The sequence below is a fragment of the Megascapheus bottae genome, chromosome 16 (genome assembly GCF_031878675.1).
Source record: "Megascapheus bottae isolate mThoBot1 chromosome 16, mThoBot2.hap1, whole genome shotgun sequence".
Taxonomy (NCBI): Eukaryota; Metazoa; Chordata; class Mammalia; order Rodentia; family Geomyidae; genus Megascapheus; species Megascapheus bottae.
The window spans coordinates 15223444-15248852 of record NC_143524.1 but is presented as its reverse complement, the minus strand read 5'-3'; the positions used below and the strand labels follow the sequence as shown (position 1 = coordinate 15248852).

The 25409-nt window shown below is 40.0% G+C and overlaps 1 protein-coding gene across 2 annotated transcripts; it reads left to right on the top strand.

Annotated features, from left to right (window-relative positions):
• The first annotated feature begins 1437 nt into the window (after positions 1-1437).
• Positions 1438-25382, top strand: Api5 (apoptosis inhibitor 5). 2 transcript variants are annotated; one of them, XM_090347868.1, is made up of 14 exons: positions 1438-1649; positions 8245-8406; positions 10313-10406; positions 10864-10929; positions 11842-11993; positions 13678-13884; positions 14425-14529; positions 15774-15863; positions 17083-17264; positions 18000-18093; positions 18718-18774; positions 20169-20245; positions 21237-21373; positions 23326-25382. In XM_090347868.1, exons 1-14 carry the CDS (start codon positions 1581-1583, stop codon positions 23346-23348), a joined length of 1515 nt encoding a protein of 504 aa, XP_090203994.1. In that variant the 5' UTR covers positions 1438-1580; the 3' UTR covers positions 23349-25382. The 2 variants fall into 2 exon arrangements, with proteins under 2 accessions (XP_090203994.1, XP_090203993.1); XM_090347867.1 differs by having other exon boundaries at positions 23321-25382.
• Positions 25383-25409: the final 27 nt, after the last annotated feature.

Genomic DNA, 25409 nt, shown 5'->3' with positions numbered 1-25409 from the left:
AGGCTGAGGTCTGAGGATCAAGGTTCAAAGACAACTGGAGCACAAAAAGACCTGAGACTCTTATCTCCAATTAACCTCTAGGAAACAAGAGTAGGATGGTAGCTTTGAGCTGAACAGATCAGGAACAACGCCTCTGCCCAGGGGGTAGGGTGGTAGCCTTGAGTTGAAGAGCTCAAGGACAGCGCCCAAGCCGAGTTCAAGCCCCATGATCGACAAAAAAAAAAAAAAAGCAGGGCTGGTAATGTGACTAAAGTGCAAAAATCACAGGTCCTGAGTTCAAATCCCAGGATAGGAAATTTCAAAAAAAAATCACTTGGGGCGGGAGTTTGGCCTAGTGGTAGAGTGTTTTGCCTAGCATGCACGAAGACCTGGGTTCGATTCCTTGGTACCACAAAGATAGGAAAAAGCCAGAAGCAGTGCTGAGGCTCAAGTGGTAGAGCTCTAGCCTTGAAAGGTCCAAGGACAGTGCTCAGGCCCTGAGCCAAAGCCCAGGACTGGCAAAAAAAACAAAAAACTAAAAAACAAATCACTCACCAAGGTTTGTTATAATGGAAAACAGGGAATAATCTACATATCTAAAAAGAAACATACATAAACTGTGTCATGTCAATATAAGGCATTACTGTCATGGAAAGATGAGACAAAATATCTTTACAGTTGGATAAGAACCAGCCACAAGACTTAATATGAAATGTGCTGGTGTTTATATACATCTTTAAAGTACATTCATACGCAAAACTTACTGGTCTCCATGGTTACCAAGGAGGAAGGGAGCTATGGGAAACGTTACTTTTTACCTGAACTATCTTTAATATTCTAATGATACCTCTCCTATCTTATGCAATTAAACGAAACAACTCAAATATTATGAAATGGTAACTGATGAGAAAAGTGATGGTTGAGGTTGGATTCCCTGGGAACTCGGCATTGTCAAAGCAGTTAACTACTATTAAGCCAACTTGTCAGGGCCACTGATGGGTCAGGGTGGCTCATCCCTGTTTCTACCCTAACAGGGCATGCTCCTAACACATTAACTCCTCATCAGAAGAAAACGGACTTCAGAGTTTCTTATCCAGCACGTCCAGCAGCTGCTCGATCTACTTATTTTCCCGTGAGGTCACTTCGATGACCAACAGAAGATCTTTTAAAAGGCAAGGGGAAAACCCCGACGTGGACCTCCACCCTTTCTCCCTGCTCCTCCCCTAACAAATCCAGACACACACCCACCCCCACCCCGCCCCCAAGAGCCCATAGACACACACCCACCCCCACCCCGCCCCCAAGAGCCCATAGAACCTTTCTTGCTGCTGTTTGCACCTCCAACCGCTAGGAGGTAGCAGAGGCCCTGGGCGGAGCTCCGACGTGGGGCCGCCCGCCTCTCTTGACGCGCCCTGCTTGACGTAGACGTTGGGGGCGGGGCCGCGCCGTGCGCGGTGACTGGTGGCGGCACTGGCGGCAGCTGGAGGCGTAATAGTGTGGGTGGCGGGGACGGATAAGTTCGGAGGCGGCGACGGCTCCCGCGGATCCTCTGGCGCGACGACTTGGACGGCTGGAGCGAGCCCGGGGGCTTGTCGCTCACCATGCCGACGGTGGAGGAGCTGTACCGCAACTATGGCATCCTCGCCGATGCCACGGAACAAGTGGGCCAGGTGGGTTCACCCCTCTCATCCCCCCCCACCTCCACCCCACCCCACGGTCCCGCGGCCTGTAGGGCCCGGCGCGCTCCCCGGGCGGGGCGCGGGGAGCACCCCGGCCGACCCGGGCTACGCCGCGGGCGCGAACGCTCCTCCCCCCTCCTCCCCTGCTGTCCCCCGGGCTCCGCCGACGAGAGCGCGGGCTTCTCCCCGGGCCACCCGGACCTGTGTTGTCTTCTCACTGGCGTGGATCCCTGAAGCTTTAGTCTTCTCTCCCCCCCCCACACACACCACCTTCCCCACTCGAGTCGATTCTCTTCCCCCTGTAGATTTCTCTGAAGACTTTTCTGCTTCCTTCCCCCCCCCCCACACTCACCACGCAGATCTCAGGCCCTTGAAGATGAGGTTCGAAGTTTGTTTTATTCCTCGAGGTTAACAAAACCTAAGGTAAAGCCTTTTCTGGGGGCACAAAGTTGCGATTCGTTTAAGAATTGTGATTGGGCTAGAGAGAAGGTGAAAGGGAGGCCGGGGGGCGGGGGTGGAGAAAAACAGAAGGGCGATCCTTTCTTCCACACATAAATTTAATCAACTCTAAATACATTTAGTAAACTTAATTTTTTTTTCCTATTTATTCGGTATCTATTTTGAGCCCCTCATGCGATCCGGACGCTGTGTGTCGGGAACGCTGGGACCTGAGCGATGACAGGGTAACGAGACAGAGCAGTAAAACATTTAAAAAAAATTTTTTTTAATAAAGGATTTTGCTCATGGAAAACAAAAACTTGGGAAAGAAAGGCACCTAAACCTGGATCCAAGTGGAATTGTCCAGCTTTGATTTTTCTTTTTTCCTTTAGTTTAAAGGTATTGGAGCACATTGAACCTTTGAGTTGATATTTGGTGAGGTGAATATGTTGTTGGGAGAAGGATCCAAGCTTTATCGTGGAGGCACTATTAATCGATTTAGAAATTCCCTACCAAGTCTTTCAGTGCTTAGACCATTTCATGATCTTTCTTCCTCTTACCTGTCCCATACAGTAGAAAGCTAGCAAAACTCTGGTGTGGTATTATGACCCCTTCCTCCCCACCCCCCCTTGCATTCAGTTCAAGTTGGATCTCCCTAGGTTTAAGGAAAAATGGTAATACATTGGGATCTTTTTGTCGCTTAACCTAGAATTATGAATATACTACCTTCAAATCCTACTGAGCTCATTTCCATTTCTGTAGAAAATTTCACTGTTGTGTTTACAGTATGTTAGCCTGGTTATAAAGGAGGAATTTTCTGTCCACTAAGACAAGATGGCAAATTTTGTGGTCAGGGTTTGAATTGGTTGTTGCTCCTGAAAGAACTAGTAATGAAGATGCTCTGGAACCTAGTATGTCTCCTTTGTGATTGAGTTGGAGGAAGAGTGTAGCAAATTGTCTTACCTAAATTCGATGTTGTTACATGTTGACAAGAGGTGGTGAGGTGGAAACCAGAGTAGAATCTTCTAGGAGGGAAAACTGAAACTACACATAATGCTGTCTTGACCCCTACCCCCATTTTTAGAGTAGGAAAAAGTATTGATAACCACCTACTTAGGAGTGTCTAAGAGCAAATAGAAGACAAACATTTACCATATATAGGTTGGTTATCCCTTATATGAAATTCCTGGGACCAGAAGTGATTCAGATTTCAGTGCTTTTTGATGCAGGTATTTGCATAGATACAGGTTGAACATCCAAAATCTAGGCCAACCCTGTTGGCATACACCTGTTATCCTAGAGTCTGGGGAGGCTGAGATCTGAGGATCTTAGTTCAAAGCCAGCCCAGACAGGAAAGTCTGAGGTATTCTTCAACTAAACACACACATACCAAAAAGTGGAGCTGTGGCCAAGTGATAGAGTACTGACCTTGAACAAAAATATTCAGGGACAGTGCACAGGTCCTGAGTTCAATCCCCTAGTCTGGCACAAACAAATCCATAGTGGTCCAAAATGTTAATCAGATTTTCCTCTTAAGTCATCTTTTAATCTTAAAAGCCAGATTGAATTAAGTTCTCTCCCCTATGAAGTCAGCAAAAGTGCCAATTTAGGAAGAGTTCTTAAAAGACAGGCATTTATGAATAAAAAGGAAAAGAGAACTTGTTTTCTAGATCTTAGTGAAGTCCCCTCTCCAGGCCCATTTATTAAGTACAATTTTCTGACTACCTTGAAATCTTCGCTGGGCAGTGGAGTGAAGCGTGAAGCATGGTTCCCTGTAGATGATGGGTGATCAGTGTCTTGGTGGCACTGGGTTGACTGCTGTAGGATGACTACAGAGACACAGAGGTCTCTGCATCTGGCAAACTATAATCATGCCTACTAATTCTTTGTTATATAGTATTTCTTCCCATTTAGAGAAAGTACTTTAAACTACTCACCAAAAACAGATGATGGTTTTTAGGCTAGTTCTTTTAACTTTTAACAAAAACAAAAGCTAACATGGTAAAGAGGACATCCTTAAGCATTTTAAAAAGAAGGGAAATTGTACATTTTTGACCTAGCAAAGCCTGATTTTCATTTTATCTTGTAAAACTTGCCAGCCAAGTTAACTGGGAGATGCCTGTCTGGACACTTCTGAGACTAAATTTGGGTTTGGCCCTCTTAGATTAGTTCAGGTTGCTGCTATTGCAGACCACTAGCTGCCCACTATTGTCTGTCTTTTCAGAGCAGTGCCCTCAGAACATGAAAGAGAAGACACAAGTCCCCTGAGGTTTCTTTAGCTAATTTCCCCTCAGGCAGACACTAACTGAAATATACCACTCTATTGGAAGAGAAAGAAAGTAGTACTATGCATTATTTGGAATATTTTACTCTGATACTTATCCTCTCTGTTACTAAGACACTGTGGTGACCTAAAATAGCACTCATATTTTGTTTTCTATTTAAAACCACACGTAAAAACTACTGTTGCACTGGGAGCTGATGGCTTGTGCCTGTAATCCTACCTACTCAGGAAGATGAGATATAATAATTGTGATTCAGCGGGTGTGGTGGCTCATGGGTATGGTGGCTCATGCCTGTAATCCTAGCTACTCAGGAAGCTGAGATCTGAGGATCCCAGTTTAAAGCCAGCCTGGGTACAAAAGACCATGGGACTCTTATCTCCAGTTACTAGAAAACAGGAATTGGGGCTGTTGTTCCTGGGGTAGGGCTGTAGCCTTGAGCTGAAGAGCTCAGGGACAGCATTAAGGCCCAGAGTTTAAGCCCCATGACCCACAAAAAAAAAAAAAAAAAAGAACTATGATCCACAGTCAGTCCTGTCGGCAAAGTCCTCATGAGACTCTTGTCTTGGCCACTCAAAAAATGGAAGTGGAGGGGCCGGGAGTTTGGCCTAGCATGCACGAAGACCCGGGTTCGATTCCTTGGTACCACATACATAGAAAAAAGCCCGAAGTGGTGCTGAGGCTCAGGTGGTAGAAAGTCCAAGGACAGGGCTCGGGCCCTGAGCTCAAACCCAGGACTGGCCAAAAAAAAAAAAAAAAAAATGAAAGTGGAGCTGTGGCTCAAAGTTATAGAGACGAGTCTTGAGCAAAGATAGCACCAAGGCCCTGACCAAGCCCTGTAACACTCCTTCCCCCCCACACCAGAAAAAAAAGTATTGTATTTCAGTGAAATCTTTATCTTTGAAAAGTCCTTTCCCTGTGCTGAAGATAAATCATAGACCAGACAAGAAAGAATTATCATTTTATTTTGCACTATATAAAGACTAAATATTGAGAGGTCTGTTAGTAATAGTTGCTAAATTATTTGATGGAACTAGTGGCCTACCAGTGGTAGAAACTCTTAGCTTCAGGTTTGCATAGATTGAAATAGGTTGAATTTTCCAGCCTCAGCCTCTTGCTGTGTTTGCCATTCGTTCAGTTTAGATGCCTATGCCCTCAGCACCTGTGTTTAGGGCTTAGATTTTACCTTTGAAGGACCTAGGGTCTGACAAGGGGGTCGGATTTTTTTGGTTATCTTTTGTTGTTTGTTTGTTTGCTGTGCGTGCGTGCGTGCGTGCATGTGTGTATTTGGCCCTTGTTGTGTTAAATAATTAGCTCAAAACCCAAATCTAAAGACTCCATTTAAAGGAGGCTAATATTGAGCAAAGATCATGACTTTTGAACTAGAGCAACTGCATTTAGGTCCTAAATCTGCTATATAACTTGTTCTGTGACCGTAGGCAAGTCATTTCGCCTTCCGGAAAAGTAAAGGCAGTAGCACTTGCTTACTGTCAGATGTGTTAGACAATGACTGCATCACTTGGTCCCTTTAAGACTTAAATTAAGTGTTGTGAATAGCTCCTTGTTTTTATGCTTTCCCCAATTTTTTTACAAAGAAAATTTTTCCACTTAATTTTAAATGTCAGGCACTTCATGTCTTTTAAGTTGGAGTTAAGAGAAATTAGATTTGTGATATTCTGCAAAAAGTAAGAATGTCAAAAGTGTTCAAGACGACAGACTTTCTAAAGTCTGCATAGAACCTCTGAGACAAACCACAGGAATGCAGAGTGGTAGAAAAATCAGCTGTATTTTTTTTGAGCCTTTTCACTGAAAATACATAATTTACTTCTAAGTAATAACTCCTGAACACTGATGGTGTGTCTGCATTTTTTGAAGGAGCTAACCTTAGTTGTGCAAAGTTCCACTAGAAGTTGTTGTTCTGTTTATTTAGCCTATCAAAAAGATTCTGTTTTACATTTTTTATTCCAGAGAGTATTATCCTGAAAATATGGACAATAAAATTTAGTGAATTTTGGTCATTCTACAAATTCACTTCTTTGTTGAGGCCTAGTCTCTCAGCTCCGGAGAGCAGGAATACAGAACTCTCACTACGCCTGTGTTTACCTCCTAGGGCTGGTGTAAGCTCATTACGTTAGACAGTGAGCACATTTGGCATGATAGTTTCTAATGCGCTTTTAATTTTATTCACTTGTTTGTGTGTGTGCACAGGCACATGTGTGTGCTCAGGAGCATAGCGCTTGGGGATGAAACTGTCTTGAGCTCAAATTAGCATTTTTCACTCACCGCTGCTACTCTACCACTTGAGCCACACCTCATCTTCCCACTTTTTGCTGCTTATTTGAAGATGAGAGTCTCAGACACATTTGTCTGTTGACTTCAATCCACAAACCTGAGATATCAGTGTTCTGTGTTGCTGGTACTATAGGCAGGAGCCAGCAGCACTCAGCTTAAGGGGCTTTTTATTAAAAGTTTAGTTCATCCTGGTGCCTGTGACTTAATGTCTGCTCAGGAAGCTGAGATCTGAGGATTGTGGTTGGAATCCAGCCTGGGCAGGAAAAGTCTGTGAGGCTCCTCTATCCCATTAATCACAAAGGGTAGGAAGTAGAGCTATGACTCAAGTGGTCAAGTGCTATTCTTGAGCAAAAACAATTCAGGGATGGTGCTCAGGCCCTAAGTTCAAGCCCCAGGACCAGCTCACAAGTTTTATTCATATATCCACAGAAGATACATGTATGTTGTTATTCTGTATTTATTACTGTCATTACTTCAACCAGTGTAGTTTAATGAAGGTACTAATTTGGAAGTAACAACAAGGAGAGTTGGGAACTTTTGAGTATCAGAGAATACATAAAATTTGAAGGCAGCTGGGCGAGGTGGCTCATGCCTGTAATCCTAGCTAATCAGGAGGCTGAGATCTGAGGATGACAGTTCAAAGCCAGCCCAAGCACTAAAGACCCGTGAGATAACCACTAGAAAACCAGAAATGACTATTGTGGTTCAAGGAGTAGGGCAGTTGTCTTGAGCTGAAGAGTTCAGGAACAGCTCCCAGGCCCAGAGTTCAAGCCCCATGACCAAAAAAAAAAAAAAGGAAATAAATAAAGGGAAGATCTAGGAGAGGGTGAAGGAAGGGGTGACGTTGGCCAGAACAAATTGAGCTCATTACCTGACTTAGGAAACAGTAACCCCTCTGTTCATCACCTTTATAATAACAACTTAAAGAAAAAATAATGGAGACAAATAGTTTTCAGTGTATTATATTAACCTGGCATTCGAATCCATTATTCCAGTCAACTGGATATATAGGAAAAATTATCTTTTTCATATTCTAATAGGTGGAGCAGATTCATCTATCCTTTCTAACCTTCCTAGATTTGAATAATTTCAGAAGTTTGTTCCTCCACCTCCTTCAAAGAGCTAATTGGGAACAGGTACCCTTTTTATGTGGTGGGATGAGATAGGATCTTGTAGTATACAGCCCATTCTACCATTGCCTTCCTAGCACTGGGTTCACAGGCATGTGAAACTAGGCTCAGCAGAGGCCCCCCCCCCCGCCCCTTTTTCTTTTTGGCCAGACCTGGGCTTGGGCTCAGAGCATGAGCACTGTCTTTGGGTTTTCTCAAGGCTAGAACTCTACCACTTGAGCCACAGCACTGTTCGTGTGTGCTAGGCAAACACTCTGCCACTAGGCCAAACTCCTAGCCCAGCAGTGGCACATTTTATGATTAAGTAAACGTAACACAGTTCTTTGAGAATTCTACAGTGTTCATTATTATTTCTAAGCATGGTATAGTCACAAGTTAGTGATCTCTAGAATGAAGTAGTATTTTCACCTTAACAATTTTTTTTTTGCTTATTTCATTCTTTAGCATAAAGATGCCTATCAGGTGATACTGGATGGTGTGAAAGGTGGTACCAAGGAAAAAAGATTAGCAGCTCAGTTTATTCCAAAATTCTTCAAGCATTTTCCAGAATTGGCTGATTCTGCTATCAATGCACAGCTAGACCTCTGTGAGGATGAAGATGTATCAGTAAGTCTATTATTTGTCACCTTTTAGCGAGTTTTCAAATTGTTCTGTGGACGGGTAATATAACTAAACTAAAGTAATAATCATATGAGTGCACAATCCTGTCAAAGCACCGGAACCATGTTATAGCATGGGCTAGCATTGCATCACACTCAGGCTTCAATATGCTCTTGAGAACACATAATTAGCTTTTGCTCTTCCCTTCAGTTGAAAAAAAAAACAAAACCCGCTGGAATCACAAAATGCTTTGTTTTCTTATTTGTTACTCACTGTTTAAGCTGGGCTGTGGCTCACATCTTTACCTTAAGATTGGTACTCATACTGGGCACAGTGGCTCACGCCTATAATCCTTTCCTACTCAGGAGGCTGAGATCTGAGGATCAAGGTTCAAAGCCAGTCTGGGCACTAAAGACCTTGAGACTCTTATCTCCAATTAGCCACTAGAAAAACCGGGAGTGGGACTGTGGCTCAGGGGGTAGGGCAGTAGCCTTGAGCTGAAGAGCTCAGGGATAGCGCCCAGGCCCAGAATTCCAGAGTTCACGTCCCATGACCAAAAAAAAAAATTGTTACTCATGTGAAACTAGACAGTTAATATAGTTTTATTAGCATGTACATTTCATATAGCAGAAAAATATAATTGGTCCTATAATGATTATAGAACGATTAGAATAAAAAGAGATCATGTCTCCCTAAAATATGATTAACCAGTAATATTTCTGTGTTCTGACAGAATTCTTCTTCTAAGAGTTTTCAACTGTTGGCTCCTGGCTTTTCAGATTAACTCAGTGAGAACCAGAATTTATGCAGAATTTGCTTGATATAAGCCAGGCACTGGTGGCTTATGTCCATAACTACCCTGGAGCCTGAGACATAGAGGAATTGAGGTTCAAAGTCAGCTTGAGCAGGAAAACAAAAACAAACCTGTGAAACTCTGGTCTCCAATTAATCAGCAAAAAATAAATTAATTAATTAAATTTAAAAAATAAAAAAAAAAAACAGGCTAGAAGCAAGTTGCCACTAGTTAAATAGGCCAAACAGGTATAAGGCCATGTTCAAATCCCAGTACCAGTAAAAACTTGAAAAAAAATAATTTGCTGGGTATAAAGCCTGCACATTTTTCATTTAAAGCCTAGTAAGCTAAGGTCAATATTTGAAATTAATTATAATCATGAGTATGAAGTGCTCAATACTGGAACTTTTTTTAATCATTTATTTTGCCTGTCCTGGGTCTTGAACTGAGGGCTTGGGCTCTGTTCCCGAGATTCTCTGTGCTCAAGGCTAGCACTCTACTCAGGGCTTCATGCATGCTATGTAAACACTACCACTAAGCCACATTCCCAGCCTAGTATAGTATTTAATTGGAGCAAATTGAGCCAGGCAGAATAGCAAATGTCTGTAGTCCCAGCTACTCAGGAAGCTGAGACAAGAGGATTGCGTGAGCCCACAAGTTCATAGCCAATCCACACATACAAAGAGGCTGTCTCAAAACAACAACAACAACAAAGCAAATTATTTTTAAACTGCCAAGAATCTTTTTTTTTTCTTTTTTTGGGTGGGTCATGGGACTTGAACTCTGTGCCTGGGTTCTATCCCTGAACTCTTTCAACTCAAGGCTACTGCTCTACTCCTGGAGCCACAGCCCCATTTCACATTTTCTAGCATTTTCTAGTGATTAGTTGGAGAGAAGAGTTTCATGTTCTTTAGTGCCTGGGCTGGCTTTGAACCACAGTCCTCAGATCTCAGCTTCCTGAGTAGCTAGGATTACAGGCATGAGCCACGGCGTCCAGTGAGAATCTTTTTTTTTAATTTATGTACTAATTGTGGTTTCTCTGTAGGTTGTTTTCTGTAAAAAGCCTAGTGTGTCATTTTTAGTTTTTAATGATTTAGTTAATTTTTAAATCATTCCCAGATTCGCCGCCAAGCAATTAAAGAATTGCCTCAATTTGCCACTGGAGATAATCTTCCCCGAGTGGCAGATATACTCACCCAATTATTGCAGACAGGTAAGATAAATTTACAATTACCTTTTTATTTCTGTATAGCTTATTTGGAAATACTAGCTCTGTTTTTGGTTTACTTTTACATAGAAGATAGAGAGCTGAAGGTACTATAGGTTAAACTTTATTTAGTAGTGTGAAATTTAATGACCTCTGATTCTGTAGTTCTGATGTCATTTTAATTTATAAAAGCATGTTTGGATTTTCTTGGAAATTTTAATGCTTCCGCCCACTTCCCAATTTCCTATTGTGAAGTCATTGTACCATCTTTATAGAAAAACTTTCCTGGCATGCCAGATCAGACACTGTATTCTAATAAGGCAAATGTGTCTTTCAATACTTAAGAGAATTGCTTATATATCAGTTTTTGATTATGTAACCTAGGAAAAGAATCTTAATTGTAAAATAAGGCAGATAGTATTTTACATTTATTTTATATTCACTGTGCTTTTTCTTTACCCAGATGACTCTGCAGAATTTAACTTAGTGAACAATGCCTTGTTAAGTATATTTAAGATGGATGCAAAAGGTAAGGCCAGTTCTTACTCTGAGTTGTGATTTACAAAAGCTGGGAACTTGACTTTACTCATGAAGGAAAAACTGGACCAGGCACCACATCTGTAGTCCTAGCTACTCAGAAGGCTGAGATCTGGGTCTAGAAAGTCTATGAAACTCTACATCACCAGAAGTGGAGCTGTGGCCCAAGTTGTAGAGCACTGGCCTAAACACAAAAGCTTAGGAACAGTGCCCAGGGCCCGAATTTAAGTCCCAGGACTGTCCCCCAAAAAACAAATAAATTTTGGGGTTCACCTAGAGATCTGTTATAAAAATTACAAATACTCCAAAAGAGCTCTAAGTTATCTCTTAACTTTTCAGTCAGTAGAACTAGTTGCAAACACATATCAAACTTTTCCTTTAGAAACCTACTGAAGGACTTCTGTTGCCACCTTAACAATATTCTCCTAAAATGCCTAGGTTTTATTACTAATGATAAAAATAAAGTTAGGTTCAAACAAATTTTGAACAAAGCATGTGGTAACTATTTGGAGCTGTAGGAATTTTAAAACTACTTTTGGCTCTCTCCTGTAATACATTACTCAGGAATATTGCCATTTGAAGCCAACTCCAGCAGGAAGCTAGTAGACTCCATTTCAATATGCCAGGCATGGTGATACATGTCCATCATCCCAGCTACACGGGAAGCATAAGTAGACTATGATCTGAGCAAGTGAGACCCAGTCTGAAAAAAGAACATAAAAAGGGCTTTTCACATAGTTCAGGTGGTAGACCGTTGGCCTACCAGTACCACCAAAGGAAGATATTTCAGTTAGCAGTACTAGTGGCACTCCGGATGTACATTAACTTGTTGGTTAAATACTATAAATTTACCTATTTTGCACTATGGAACTGACTTGCTACAGACCGCTGTTTTGTTTTGCAGGAACTTTAGGTGGCTTATTTAGCCAGATACTTCAAGGAGAGGACATTGTTAGAGAACGTGCAATTAAATTCCTTTCTACGAAACTTAAGACTTTACCAGATGAAGTCCTAACAAAGGAAGTGGAGGAGCTTATACTTACAGAATCCAAAAAGGTAAATTTCTGTCATCAGTAAATAGAAATTCTCTACAATAGTAGAACATCTTTGAGATGGGCAGTATTTATCAGTGTTTTATATGGCTGTGTATAAAAATGATAGGTCTTCAAGAACTACCATGTTGCTTCAGGTCTTACATTATAGTTAGCGCTTGATCACTCAGAATGTTGAATCAGTGCATTAGAGATAAAATCACAGTGGGGTCCTTTATAGTGCTGTCAAAATTTATGTGTCCTGTAAGTCAAGACCAAAGGAAAAAAAGGCGCATGATCTCCTTCATATGTGGATATGAGGTCCAAACAGTACAAGAGCGATGACTCAATATTCAGGTACCCAAGGTTATGAACATGGTCTTGGAGATATAAACATAACTACATAGACATAAAAATCTATGATGGGGTATATAAACATAATGTTATATAGGTCAGTACATGTCTATGACAAACTCTCAGCTTAATTTTAATTATGTTCTAAAATCTATGTGCTAGTGATTGCATATAGAGATTCCCTTTTTGAATTCTTCTTTGTTAAACATGACATTTGAAACATATAAAAATCAATGTTAATAAAATCTTTCAAAAAAAAAAATGTATCCTGGCAGTTCAGAACCATCCCAAGAACAGAACTCCATGAGACTCTTACCTCTAATAAGCTGCCAAAAACAAACAACAAAAAACTCCCACAAAACTTGAAGTAGAGCTGTAGCTCAAGTGGAAGAGCCCTATCCCTGAGCAAAAGAAGCTCAAGGATAGCATCCGCACCCTAATAAATTCAAGTCCCAGACCCAGGGAAGGGAGGATTTTCACTCTAGCACTATACAAATCACCTGTTAGAGAAAACTGCCTGATTTCTAGGCTTCTCTCTCATCTTCTTCCTAGTACCCTGAATCATTTCAAAATCGGAAGTTTATTACAAAGTTACACTAAAGTAATCTATTCATCACTGAACTCAGAGTGTAAAATCATACTTATGTACCCACCCGTTTTAAAGTTCCAAATTTTTTTAAAAGAAAATTTTTATTGCAGATGATTTTATTCAGAACTGAATATTAATTTTTCAGAACTAAAATTTTGTATTGAAATTAAGTTAATCAGGTTGCAATAGAATAGATTAAAGCTACCCCCAAGTAGCAGTCACGTTTATACTTGCAGCAAGGTTTAATACAACTAACTGACAAGAGTTCTTCACTGAGAGATGAGCAGTTCTCTTGCTGTGATTATCGGAATATATGATCCATGACCCAGCTAGTAATCTCACAGTTGCCAGTCCCTTAGGTAAGGGGGCACAATGGCTTAGACTTAAAGTTAGACTAGCGTCCTTTCTCTTATTTTGTATACAGTTATGTTATTACTGTAAAGCAAGCTTCTTCAATTACAGGAAACCAAATATAACCTAACAGTTTCCTGTATAATTACCCAATCATTTTTATCCCTTTCTAAGGAGCCTTTAAATAATATACTCCTAAGCATTCTGTGAAAATTTTAATGCTGTAGATACACTATGTATCTGTGCTTTGTGCATAAAAATAAATTTTTTTTTGCTTCCTTAAAAGAATGCATGCTTTATCTGAAGATAGAAATTGACTTTATTTCAGAAGCATTAATACTAAACTAACACATAAAATTGTCTTTCACATCCAATGATAAAAAATAAAAACTGTTATTTTGAATTGTGCTTTCAGGTCCTAGAAGATGTGACTGGTGAAGAATTTGTTCTGTTTATGAAGATACTGTCTGGGTTAAAAAGTTTACAGACAGTGAGTGGAAGACAGCAACTGGTCGAGCTGGTGGCTGAGCAGGCAGACCTGGAACAGACCTTCAATCCCTCTGATCCAGACTGTGTGGACCGGCTTTTACAGTGCACCCGGCAGGCCGTACCTCTCTTTTCTGTAAGCTCTGGTTTATTTACCTAGTTGGAATTTTGATGACTCTCTTAACTGTGTTTCTGTAGATCCACTGGAACATTCTCCTCAAACTTTTTCATTGAGATATTGATACAAATGGGGCCAATTTAAGGAGACTGGAATGAGGGTGCAGAGGGAGGTTGTAAGACCTCGGAGCAGCAAGAAATTTCTTTCAGGTCTTAGATGGAAGTTTTTTAGGAGTCGTAAGAGCTTTCTGTTTTGTCTCTGGCTTTCTGCTTCAAGGAAAGCAAGGGCCCACGAGTCTATGTTCAGAGTTCAGAGGTGTGTAGATGTCCCAGTATTCCAGGCAACCTTCCAACAAACTCTCCATTCTGTACTCAGGTTATTTCTGGGGTGCCCCGGTGTACTTATTTGTAGGAGCACCCCTTGATGCTCTAGTCAACACTTTTAAAACACTTTCTATTATAATATTTGAGAAAATATTTTTTCTTTCATTGTTTTGTTTGGAGTTTTTTTTTGAGGCAGCTCAATATTTTTAAACTTGTATTATTTTAATTTTTACAGAAAAATGTCCATTCCACGAGATTCGTGACTTACTTCTGTGAGCAGGTGCTCCCTAACCTCAGTACCTTGACAACCCCAGTGGAGGGTCTTGATATCCAGCTAGAGGTAAGAGAAAATTCTTGTCCTCAGCACCGAAAAGGCATTCATTAATACATGTGAACCAAAATGTAAACCACTAACATTGCTCTGATTCCTAAGGCGGTAAATGAAATGCTTGGTAATAGCAAGCCAGCAATTTCCTACGCTGGGATTAATTACATGGGAAATCATGGATTCAGTTATAGTGTGCTACAGCGGGAAAGCACTACTTTATAGATTTATCACTTAACAGTCTGTACACTGAAACCTTATTCTCCATAATTTAACAGGATCAGATTAAAAGTAGGTTAACACAAAATATCCTTAATTCCTGATCTCCCAGTAGAATTGATGATGTTCCTTTTTTTTTCACAGCATACATACATAGTTTATATTTAGTATCACTCTCCTACACTTACCCTGATTGATCTTTGGACCCCCAGATTCCAGTACAGAGCATGATGTGAAGAGCACATAGTAACTATTGGGTTCAACTGAAATAATGGAAATCCAAGTACCATTTCTTAGCTGCTCTGTAGCTTAGAGTCCTAGTATATACTAATACCACAGTTTGTTTCAGATGTCCTGGCTAGGCTTTTCTGACTGGGATTGGATAAAGTGATATTCAGAATATTAGCCACTCCCTGCTTTATATTGATTTCTAGAGAGTAAGTTGAATAACAATGAAAGCCCTGTCTATCGTAGTAAATATTAATAGTTCATGTCAGTGAGAGATCTTTACCTGTGTCCCTTTGTAGTACAAGTTCAATTAGCAAGTGCATTGAACATTCTTGAATTGTAATTAGTATTGTGACTTTGTGTATTCTTTTCCTTGTAACAGGTACATTAGAAACTGAGCTGGGCGAGGTGGCTCACACTTATAATCGTAGCTACTCAGGAGGCTGAGATCTGAGGATCAAGGTTCAAAGCCAGCCCGGGCACATCTCCTCTAGACTCATCTCCTCTAGAAAATGGGAAGTGGGGCTTGGCTCAAGGGTAAGGCAATAGCCTTGACCTGAAGAGTTCAGGGACAGTGCCCAGGCAGAGTTCAAGCCTCATGACCCACAAAAAAAAAAACTGAGTTTGGATTTCAGAGTCTACACTGGTTCCCACATACACTGAGACTTTTACTAAATCATGTATCTGTGGATTGCATCTCTTACATAAGTTTTTTCCTAGCACAACTATTATGATCATGTAAAGACCTAATTAAAAATGTCTTAAATAGACCATCATTCAAAAGTAGTAATATTAACTTTTGTATATTGTAGGTATTAAAATTGTTGGCAGAAATGAGTTCATTTTGTGGTGACATGGAGAAGCTAGAAACAAATTTAAGAAAACTGTTTGACAAGTTATTGGTAAGAACATTTTTTTCCTCATGATATGACCAGTATGTAGCCCTAACGACTAATTTAGTATCGATTTCTAGATCTCAGAGAACCAGCTTTTGAATTTTACATTATGTAATACTTCTAGCATGTGTTAGCTGTACAGGCCAAATATTATATACTTAAAATAGCTGTTTTATTTCTGTTGATTTTTTTATGAGTATATTGGACTTACAGAGTAGATCTCATATTCCCATATCAGAATAATGTTGTGTCTACAAAAAGAAATTAGTTTTAACTCTTTTTGGTTGTTTTAAGTATAATCTTAAAACTGAAGTTGGCATTGCAAAAAGTCATTTGTTCCAGTCCAGCAAGTAGGTAGCTGCCTGAGGCCAAGGAGCATTAGCAACCGGGAAATAGAGTCTGTCATTAAAGTTGTAATTGTGGATAAAATAGGCCATCTGACAAACATCATGATCATATCACTGAATGACTTTTCTCCTGTAATGTGAGTGGTTATATAACTAATACAGTGACAAGCTGTATTCCCCTTAGCATGAATTAAGTCATCTGAGTCCACTGCTTATCCATACTTGTATACTTATTAGGGGTGTTATGGAATGTATATTAAATACCTGTGCACACCCTTTCACTATAAAGATACTCAGTAGTCAAAACAGTATGGTCAAAGGATTTTTTTTTTTGAGTCACTAAGAACACCAACTTTTGTTGGATGCCAGTGGCCCCACCTGTAATCCTAGCTAGTCAGGGGGCTGAGATCTGAGGATCACAGTTCAAAGCCAGCCCAGGAAGGAAAGTCTGTGAGACGCTTGTCTCCAATTGACCACCAGAAAACTAGAAGTGGAGCTATGGTTCAAACTGGTAGTGCCAGCCTTAAGCAAACAAGCTCAGAGATAGTGCCCAGGCCCTAAGTTCAAGCGCCACAACTGACCAAAAATAAAAGAACATTAACTTTTGTTTTCATGGCTGTATGAAGTCCTGACTATGGACTTCCTTCTCCTTTGCGTCTGATTCCTTTCATATTCATTATTACTAGTAGCAACTATAACAATGTAATGGGTACTGACATACTAGAGTATTAATCCAGTAAATAAAAGATCTTTACCTGAGTTTTCCTGTTAGGAGTAGTTTTTAATGTTCTGTGTCTTTAAAGCATACTTTACAATTCTTGAGTTTCTGTCTATAGAGTAGAGCGGATTGCACACATTTCCATTCTTTTGACTTTCAGGAGTACATGCCTCTCCCTCCAGAAGAAGCAGAAAATGGGGAAAATGCTGGTAATGAAGAACCCAAGCTACAGTTCAGTTATGTAGAATGCTTGTTGTATAGTTTCCACCAGTTGGGCCGAAAGCTTCCAGATTTCTTAACTGCCAAACTGAATGCAGAAAAGCTCAAAGATTTCAAAATCAGGTAATGCATACTTTAAATGGTTCAGTGTTTGTGGAAGCTACCTGGGTTTTGTTGTTCTACAAGTGCATTCTCACTCACCCTACCTTAAACCTTGTACAGTGGACTAGAATGGAGGGTCCAGAAGATAAACATGCATAAGTATATGTGGTAGCTGTGACATAGAACTTTATGAGGGAAATGTACCTCCAAGAAGATTGGGCTCTGGCTTTTCTCACTTTCACACAGCTCTAGCCCCACATCCTCTGTTTAACATCCTCTGTTCCTACTTTGGTCATCTGTTCAGTTTAAGTACTGGAGATGCAAGAACTCAATGGGACTGAGTGTCTTGCACACAGTAAGTACTCAGACCTATTGCCATTATTCTTAGTAATGAAAATAAGAGATGATCCATGCTAAGGAAAAAACATCAGTATCGGTAGTTTTCATAAAGATATTTTGAACTGAATTATTCCTTTAACAAATTCACATCTTCTATTTTGAAATGCTTAAGCCACAGTGTTACCTATTACTTCCCTCTACTGTGCCTAGAGGAATACGTTAATTATAGATGAAACATTAAAGGCAGAGTAGTGAGTAGTCTTAGCTACTTAAGGAGGATCACTCCATCTCAGGAATTCTGCGAAGTTACTTTGTAATTTATTCCTATGGCCAAATATGTATTACTAAGGATTATTTCGCTAAATTTGAAATGCAAAATTAAAATGATAAATTGCTAATTAGACACTTTTTTTTTAGGCTTCAGTACTTTGCACGGGGCCTTCAGGTTTACATCAGACAACTTCGCTTAGCTCTCCAGGGAAAAACAGGCGAGGCCTTAAAAACAGAAGAGGTAAGACTCTTGGCTCACAGCTCATGTACTGCCAACTCTATATCAGGCATATGCTGGAAGTTTGCTTTTCCTTATTCTCACCTATTATCAGTCTACATTCCAGTCCTGAAGGAATACTTCAAGTTTTCATTATGTCTCAACTGCAGTTTCAATTGATTTCTTTTAAAATAGCTCCTATGTGCATCTGTCATTTATACATTTTTCAAGTAAATTATTGATGACGTGACTATTCTAACCTGTTGAGGAAGCATAAAGGATTTGCTTTCTTTACTATATCTAGACTTGTATAGTTGGGATTAAGCACCACCTGACAAGCAATTATCTTAACTATAGCAGTGATTCTGAAGATTTTTGTTTTTTGCTAGTCCTGGGCCTTGAACTCAGGGCCTGGGCACTGTCCTTGGGCTTTCTTAAGGCTAGTGCTCTACCACTTGAGCCACAGCACTACTTCCAGCTTTTTTCTAAGTATGTGGTACCAAGGAATCAGGCCTAGGTCTTCATGCATGCTAGGTAAACACTCTATCACTAGATCAAACTCAAGGCCTCTGAAGAATTTTAATCTGATTCTATCAGAATAGAATCTATACATAGAACATACTCATTCTAATTATTTTCCTTTTGCAGAACAAAATCAAAGTTGTTGCATTGAAAATAACAAATAACATCAATGTTTTAATCAAGGTAAGCCTTTTCTTTCTTAACCTTGACTACCTAGATTGTGAATGCAAGAGATTTTTCATGTGTTTCTGATCTGTAATGGTAGTGTTTAAGATGAGATGCCATTTTTAACTCTTCAGTAACTTTTCAGTGACATAAATTATGAGCTTCTTGTACTATAGGCTAGGATGTGCTATATGGCTAAGCCCCCTCCAGTTTTCTTTTTCCTTTTCAAGTATGTATTATCATGTTACTAATACCTAAAGCACAAAGCTTGACAATAAAAGAGTGGGAGAGGGGCCGGGAGTTTGGCCTAGTGGTTAAAGTGCTTGCCTAGCATGCATGAAGACCCGGGTTCGATTCCTCGGTACCACATACATAGAAAAAAGCTGGAAGTGGTGCTGAGGCTCAAGTGGTAGAGCTCTAGCCTTGAGAAAATCCAAGGACAGTGCTCAGGCCCTGAGCTCAAGCCCAGGACTGGCAAAAAAAAAAAAAAAGAGTGGGAGAATGGTGTGGCTAGTACCAAAGCACTAGCAAAAGTATAGCCCTGGGTTTCAGCCCCAGTACTAACCAAAAAAACTTTGGTGGTTTTTTTTCGTTGTTTTTTTTTTGGGGGGGGGGGTGTTATGGGGCTTTAACTCTGGGTCCTGGTGTTGTCCCTGAGCTCTTCAGCTCAAGGCCAGCACTCTGTACTGATTCCAGCGCAGGTGGCTCACATCTGTAATCCTAGCTACTCAGGAGGTGAGCTCTGAGGATTGTACTTCCTAGTCAGCCCGGACACTAAAGACCATGAGACTTTTATATCCAATTAACTACCAGAAAACCACAAGTGGCGCTGTGGCTCCAGGGGTAGGGTGTTAGCCTTGAGCTGAAGAGCTCAGAAACAGTGCCCAGGCCCCAAATTCAAGCCCCCTCCCTCCTCCCTCTCCTTCCCCTCCCTCTCCCCCCCCCCCCCCCGACCTAAAAAAATCACTCTCATGGACTTTTGTGCCCCGGCTGGCTTTGAACAGTGATCCTCAGATCTCAGCCTCCTGAGTAGTTACAATTACAGGTATGAGCCACCAGCACCTGGTCCACCAAAAAAAAAAAAAAAAATTTAAGTACACTAACAGCAAGGACTTTAGTGCCTTATTACTCTTTTACCAAAAGAGACGGGAGAGTATTTTTGAGAATGGAACAGTAGTAGGGTACTTGCCTAGTATATGTGAGCCCCTGGGTCAATCAAAAAAAAGGAACAAAAATAAAATAAACAGCTTCCCCTTTTAAAACTAATCAGCATCCCTTCCTCTTTCCTTCCCCCTTCCCCAGAGCCTCCCACAGATCAGTCTTTAAGATAAATATTCCTGCTTCCTATCCTTGCCACACTCCCTGGTACCAACAAATACATTAGGATTCTTCTTTGTTTTTTTTCTCTACAGGATCTCTTCCACATTCCTCCTTCGTATAAGAGCACAGTAACATTATCCTGGAAACCTGTACAGAAAGTTGAGATTGGGTAAGAAGTAAATTTAGAAAGGATTTGAGGGGCCAGGAGCATAACCTAGTGTTAAAGTGCTCACCTAGCATGCAGGAAGCCCTGGGTTCAGTTCCTCAGTTCCACATACTCAGAAAAAGCTGGAAGTGGTGCTGTGGCTCAAGTTGTAAGGTGCTAGCCTTGAGCAAAATGTGTCTTAGGACAGTACCCAGGCCTAAGTTCAAGCCCCGAGATTCAAAAAAAGGGGGGGGGGAGTTATAAAATATAATTTTGATATTTAACAAATTGATGAATGCAACTCTGGATCTTTCAGACTTCTTTGTATTTCTATAGTGTAATTAGTCTTCTCTGATCTTTGGTTTGGTTTTGGATTTTGATGGAGGAGGGCTTTGTTGCTAGTCTTGGGGCTTGAACTAGGTCTGGGCTCTTTCTGAGCTTTTTCACTACAGGCTAGTGCTCTTAACACTTGAGTGACTACTGGCTTTTTTTCCCTGGTTAATTGAAATTCAGAGTCTTGAGTCTCAAAGTCTCAAATGACTTTTCTTAATTAGCTTGGAAACTAGACTTTGCTTTTGGGAAATTAAATGTAGTCTGCCAGGGTGTTTAATACCATCAGATTATAGCTGCTCTCATCATATTTTGGAGTTCAGTCTGAATCACTTAGCTCCATTTAACTCACTACCCAGGCTGGCTTTAAGCTGCAATCCTCATCTCAGCCTCCTGAGTAACTAGGATTACAGATACGAACCAGTGGCACCAGTTTTGGGTTTTTTTTTTTTTTAACAGTTTTATAAAATGAATCACGTGTAAATCTCTAAAGCTACAAATTATGGGTTATTTTAAAGCCTTCTGACAATGTTTAAGTCATTGTTAATTTGACATGGTCCTTTTTTTTTTTCTGATGTACTATCTTCAGAATATCTTTTTACAACTATTATGCATATTACCTTGTTGCTAGCTTCTGACACAATAAAACACATATTTAATTGTTGGGTTATTCCTAATGTTACAGGCAAAAGAGAGCCAGTGAAGATACTACTTCAAGTTCACCACCCAAGAAATCTTCAGCTGGACCAAAAAGGGATGCCAGGCAGATTTATAATCCTCCCAGTGGAAAATACAGCAGCAATTTGGGCAACTTTAATTATGGTGAGCGTTTCCGTTTGGGTACAAGCAATATGCAGGAATAGAGAATAGATGGTACTTGATTCTAGTTACTAGTTACAGTTAGTGTCATTGTTGTACCAAATAACTTTTCTGAATTAGCTTGGAGAACCTAATTCTTTTTGATAAGTCAAACATCCTCTGCCAGGGTGTTTCAAGCAGAATCGGATTATAAATAAGTGCTTTTCATAATGATTTAAGTTTTCTTAACTTCGTTATCTAACCTTTCTCAGTGTCAAATTTTTATCATTTTACTAACAATGATAAGGAATAATGACACAAGAAACAAGTTACAAAATTAACTTTCAAGATAGTTTCAGGTTGCTAAAATAGTACATCAAACAAGAGCAAAACAGCTTTTATTGCTGCTAACATGATTGCTGCAATGAGGAAGTTTCAAAGTTCAGTAAAGGGATTTATCTTTTTTGTTTGTTTGTTTTTGGCCAGTCCTGGGCCTTCAACTCAGGGCCTGGATACTGTCCTTGTGCTTTCTCAAGGCTAAAGCTCTATCACCTGAGTCACAGCACCACTTCCAGCTTTTTCTATGTATGTGGTATCAAGGAATCAAACCCAGGTCTTCATGTATGCTAGACAAGCACTCTACTATGAGGCCAAACTCCTGGCCCTGGGCCCTGGTATTTATGTTAAGTTCATTTTCTTCAACGAAAGGACTTCTTTTAGGAATATTTCTCTAGGACTATAAAAGTGACCAAAACCAGGCATGCTAGCTCATGTCTGTGGTCCTAGCACTGAGAAGGCTGAGGCCACTTCCACACTACAAAATGAGACTGTCTCCAAAAAAAAAAAAAAAGAAGTGACTGACTAGTGAATATAGCCATTTGACTTTTCAGTAAACTCTTAGTAACTCATGCATGATGTGAGTGCAAACACAATATACACGTACACATATCTTTTTGCTGGTATTTTGGAAGAGCCAGCAATATATAAAAGCTAATATGCATTTGTATTTTACATTTATGTGAATCTAGGTGCCTTAAATTATGTGAGCAAAATAAATAACCTCTTTTGCATATGCAAAGTACATCTTACTGATACAATTTTTTAATTGAGCATTTTCAGTTCTATGTTAAATATATACATTTTTAGCTGGCTGCGATGACTCATATCTGTAATCCTAGCTACTCCGGAGGCTGAGATCTGAGGATCATGGTTCAAAGCCAGCGTGGGCACAAAAGGACCTGAGACTCTTATCTCCAATTAACCTCTAGAAAATGGGAAGTGGGGCTTGGTTGGTTCAAGGGTAGGAGTGGTAGCCTTGAACGGAAGAGCTCAGGGACAATGCCCAGGCTCAGGGGTAGGGCAGTATCCTGAGCTAAAGAGCTCAGGGACAGCGCCCAGGCCAAGTTCAAGCCCCATGACCCACAAAAAGAAAAAAGAAAGAAAAAGAGAGAAAGGAAAAGAACTGTGTTGAATTATATATTTACTTGACTACACTGTGAATGTATTTGGAATCTTGTCCTATACTTGTCATCTAAGCTTTAGTATAAATCTGTACTCCAGTTTTACAGTCAGAATCAATTTGTAGAAGAGGTAACATTTGCCCAGGCACTAATGGCTCACACCTGTAATCCTAGTGGCTCAGGAGGCTGAGATCTGAGGAATGAGATTCAAAGCCAACCTAGGCAGGAAAATCCAAGAGAGTCTTATCTACCAGAAGACCATAAGTGGAGCTATGGCTCTAAGTGATAGAGCACTAGCCTTGAGCAAAGCTCAGGGACAGCGGCTAGGCCCTGAATTCAAGCCTCACAGCCAATAAATAGATATAGACAGACAGACAGACAGATAATAGATACTAGATATTTACCCGTTTTACATTTATTATTAAAATATTGTTAAAGCTAAAGCTGTATTTCTTCTCCTTGTACCATGAAATCCCAAGCAAGTCCTAAACCCTTGTTCGCTTTTTCGTAGAGCAGAGAGGAGCCTTCAGGGGAAGTAGAGGTGGCCGAGGTTGGGGAACACGAGGAAATCGCAGTCGAGGAAGACTCTATTGAATAAGATATCACGTTCTTCAGCATTGCCATGAGCTTAATACACTTAAATTCTACTACTCATTGGATTGCCGGGGATATCCCTTTAAAAAAGACTGCTGCCTTCAGCTAAAAACTTAAATGTTCTTTATACCTTTGTATGTATGCTCTACTTTTGTAACAGACCATGGTTATGTCCAAGGTAAAAACCACAATAATATTTTTGGATGCTTTGTCTTCAGTCTTGACTTGTTTTTGCAGTATCTTCATTATTCAAATTTCATATTGTGACTCTCATACTTTTAAACATTGGCTAATTAGTTGTTGAAAGCTGTTTGAGTCTGAAGTATAATGTATTCGGTCTGGTAAAAGATCATCAATTTTGAAAGGTTACTAACTTCCTCTCTCCCTTTTTTTTTCTGTCCAGTATATGGAGAAGAGTAATGGTTAATCTTAACATTTTATCTTCATTGGTCTTCAATAAAGCTGCTAGGCAGTGCTGCGGCACCCACCCAGTTATGAAAATATCAGCTTTCCTAAAATGCAGGGAGGGGTGACAGTATATCTTTAGGAGGAAGTACAGTGCTCTGAACTGCTCACTCACTCTTCTCCATTGGTCAGGATATACCTTTGGAATATGTGATCTTACATTTGAATGGAAATGCGTATGTATAATATGCATACACACAATAAGCATGTGTGTGTGTGTATGTGCATGCTGTGAAACTTGAGTACACAACAAATCAATATTTTAAATTCCAGAAATGGGGTAAGTCATTGACATGGTAATTATACTTTAAAGGCTGAATCCATTATTGAATTGAATATCTTGGTTTTTACTTCCAGTAGAAAAGAACTTTGAGTCAGTTGCACTTACATGATAATTATTTAAAACTGAAACAAAGGTTGTATTTCCTGAAATAAACTTGGGAGATCCTTGTTGGTGAAATACAACTTGATGTACATATAGTTTCTACAGGAAGAGATAGTATAATTTAGGATTTGGAGACTTAATAACCAGGGCTACCCAGGAAAAGTGACTTGATAACATAGTACCTATAAGTAAGGGATGCTCTCTCCGTTTGCTTTTGCCACTTTCAAGAGTTTAACTTCTCAGGTTATTAATCAATTATTGTATAAGTTAGCCATTAGAGACTAGTTTAAAACAAGAGATGGGAGGTTTGTGGAGTGTCTGATGTCATGGGCATTTTTAGTAGCATAGACCCTCTGCATTTGAATGTTCCTTATATTTTTGTTCTATAGTTAATCTTCCCTTTCCGTGTTTGCTATTCAAATCAAATGCCCACTGACATTTCTAGTAGTTTCATGTATTTTATAAGGAATAGTTTGTGATTCCAACACAGGTGTCTTTGTTACCATTACTTCTACACTGGGAAAAAAAGCAAAACCCCTTTGTTAGAATGACTGCACGTTTATAGGGCAAACATTTCTAAAAGGCTAAAGTGATACAAGTGAGCACAATAAGTTGGTCAGCTTAACTATGGAATGGTGGCAATAATCCTTAAACATTCCAAAAGAATGAGCCGAACCTAAGCTCACTTGGTATCTGAACAGACATAGGAACATGGAATTATCACTTGAAAACTGTGACCCAGCTAGTCTGGACCTCAGATGGGCCAATGGCCTAAAGCCATTTCGAGTATAGAAAATACATTGAGATTGCAGCTATATAAATTTGAACATTAAGGATAATTTTTTTTTCATTTCTTTTTTCCAAAAAGCCTATTTCTAAACTCAGACTCACAGGAGTGACTTGACATTCTCAAGTCTGATTCTGAGCTGGCATTTCTACCTTTATGACTTTGTAGTTTGCCTTCCCTGTCCTAAGGCATAGTGCACAACTTAGGGTTTTTTGCTTCCGTTTTTTGAATGGAAACCTTCATGCCATGGATGTTTTTTCTTTTGCAAGACACCTGTTTAACAACTTGTTTAAATGTAAATGTTCCCGTATGCTTTTTAAATAAATTTCCTTTTGTAATTTTTGTTTTGTGTCTGGTGTTATAACTTTC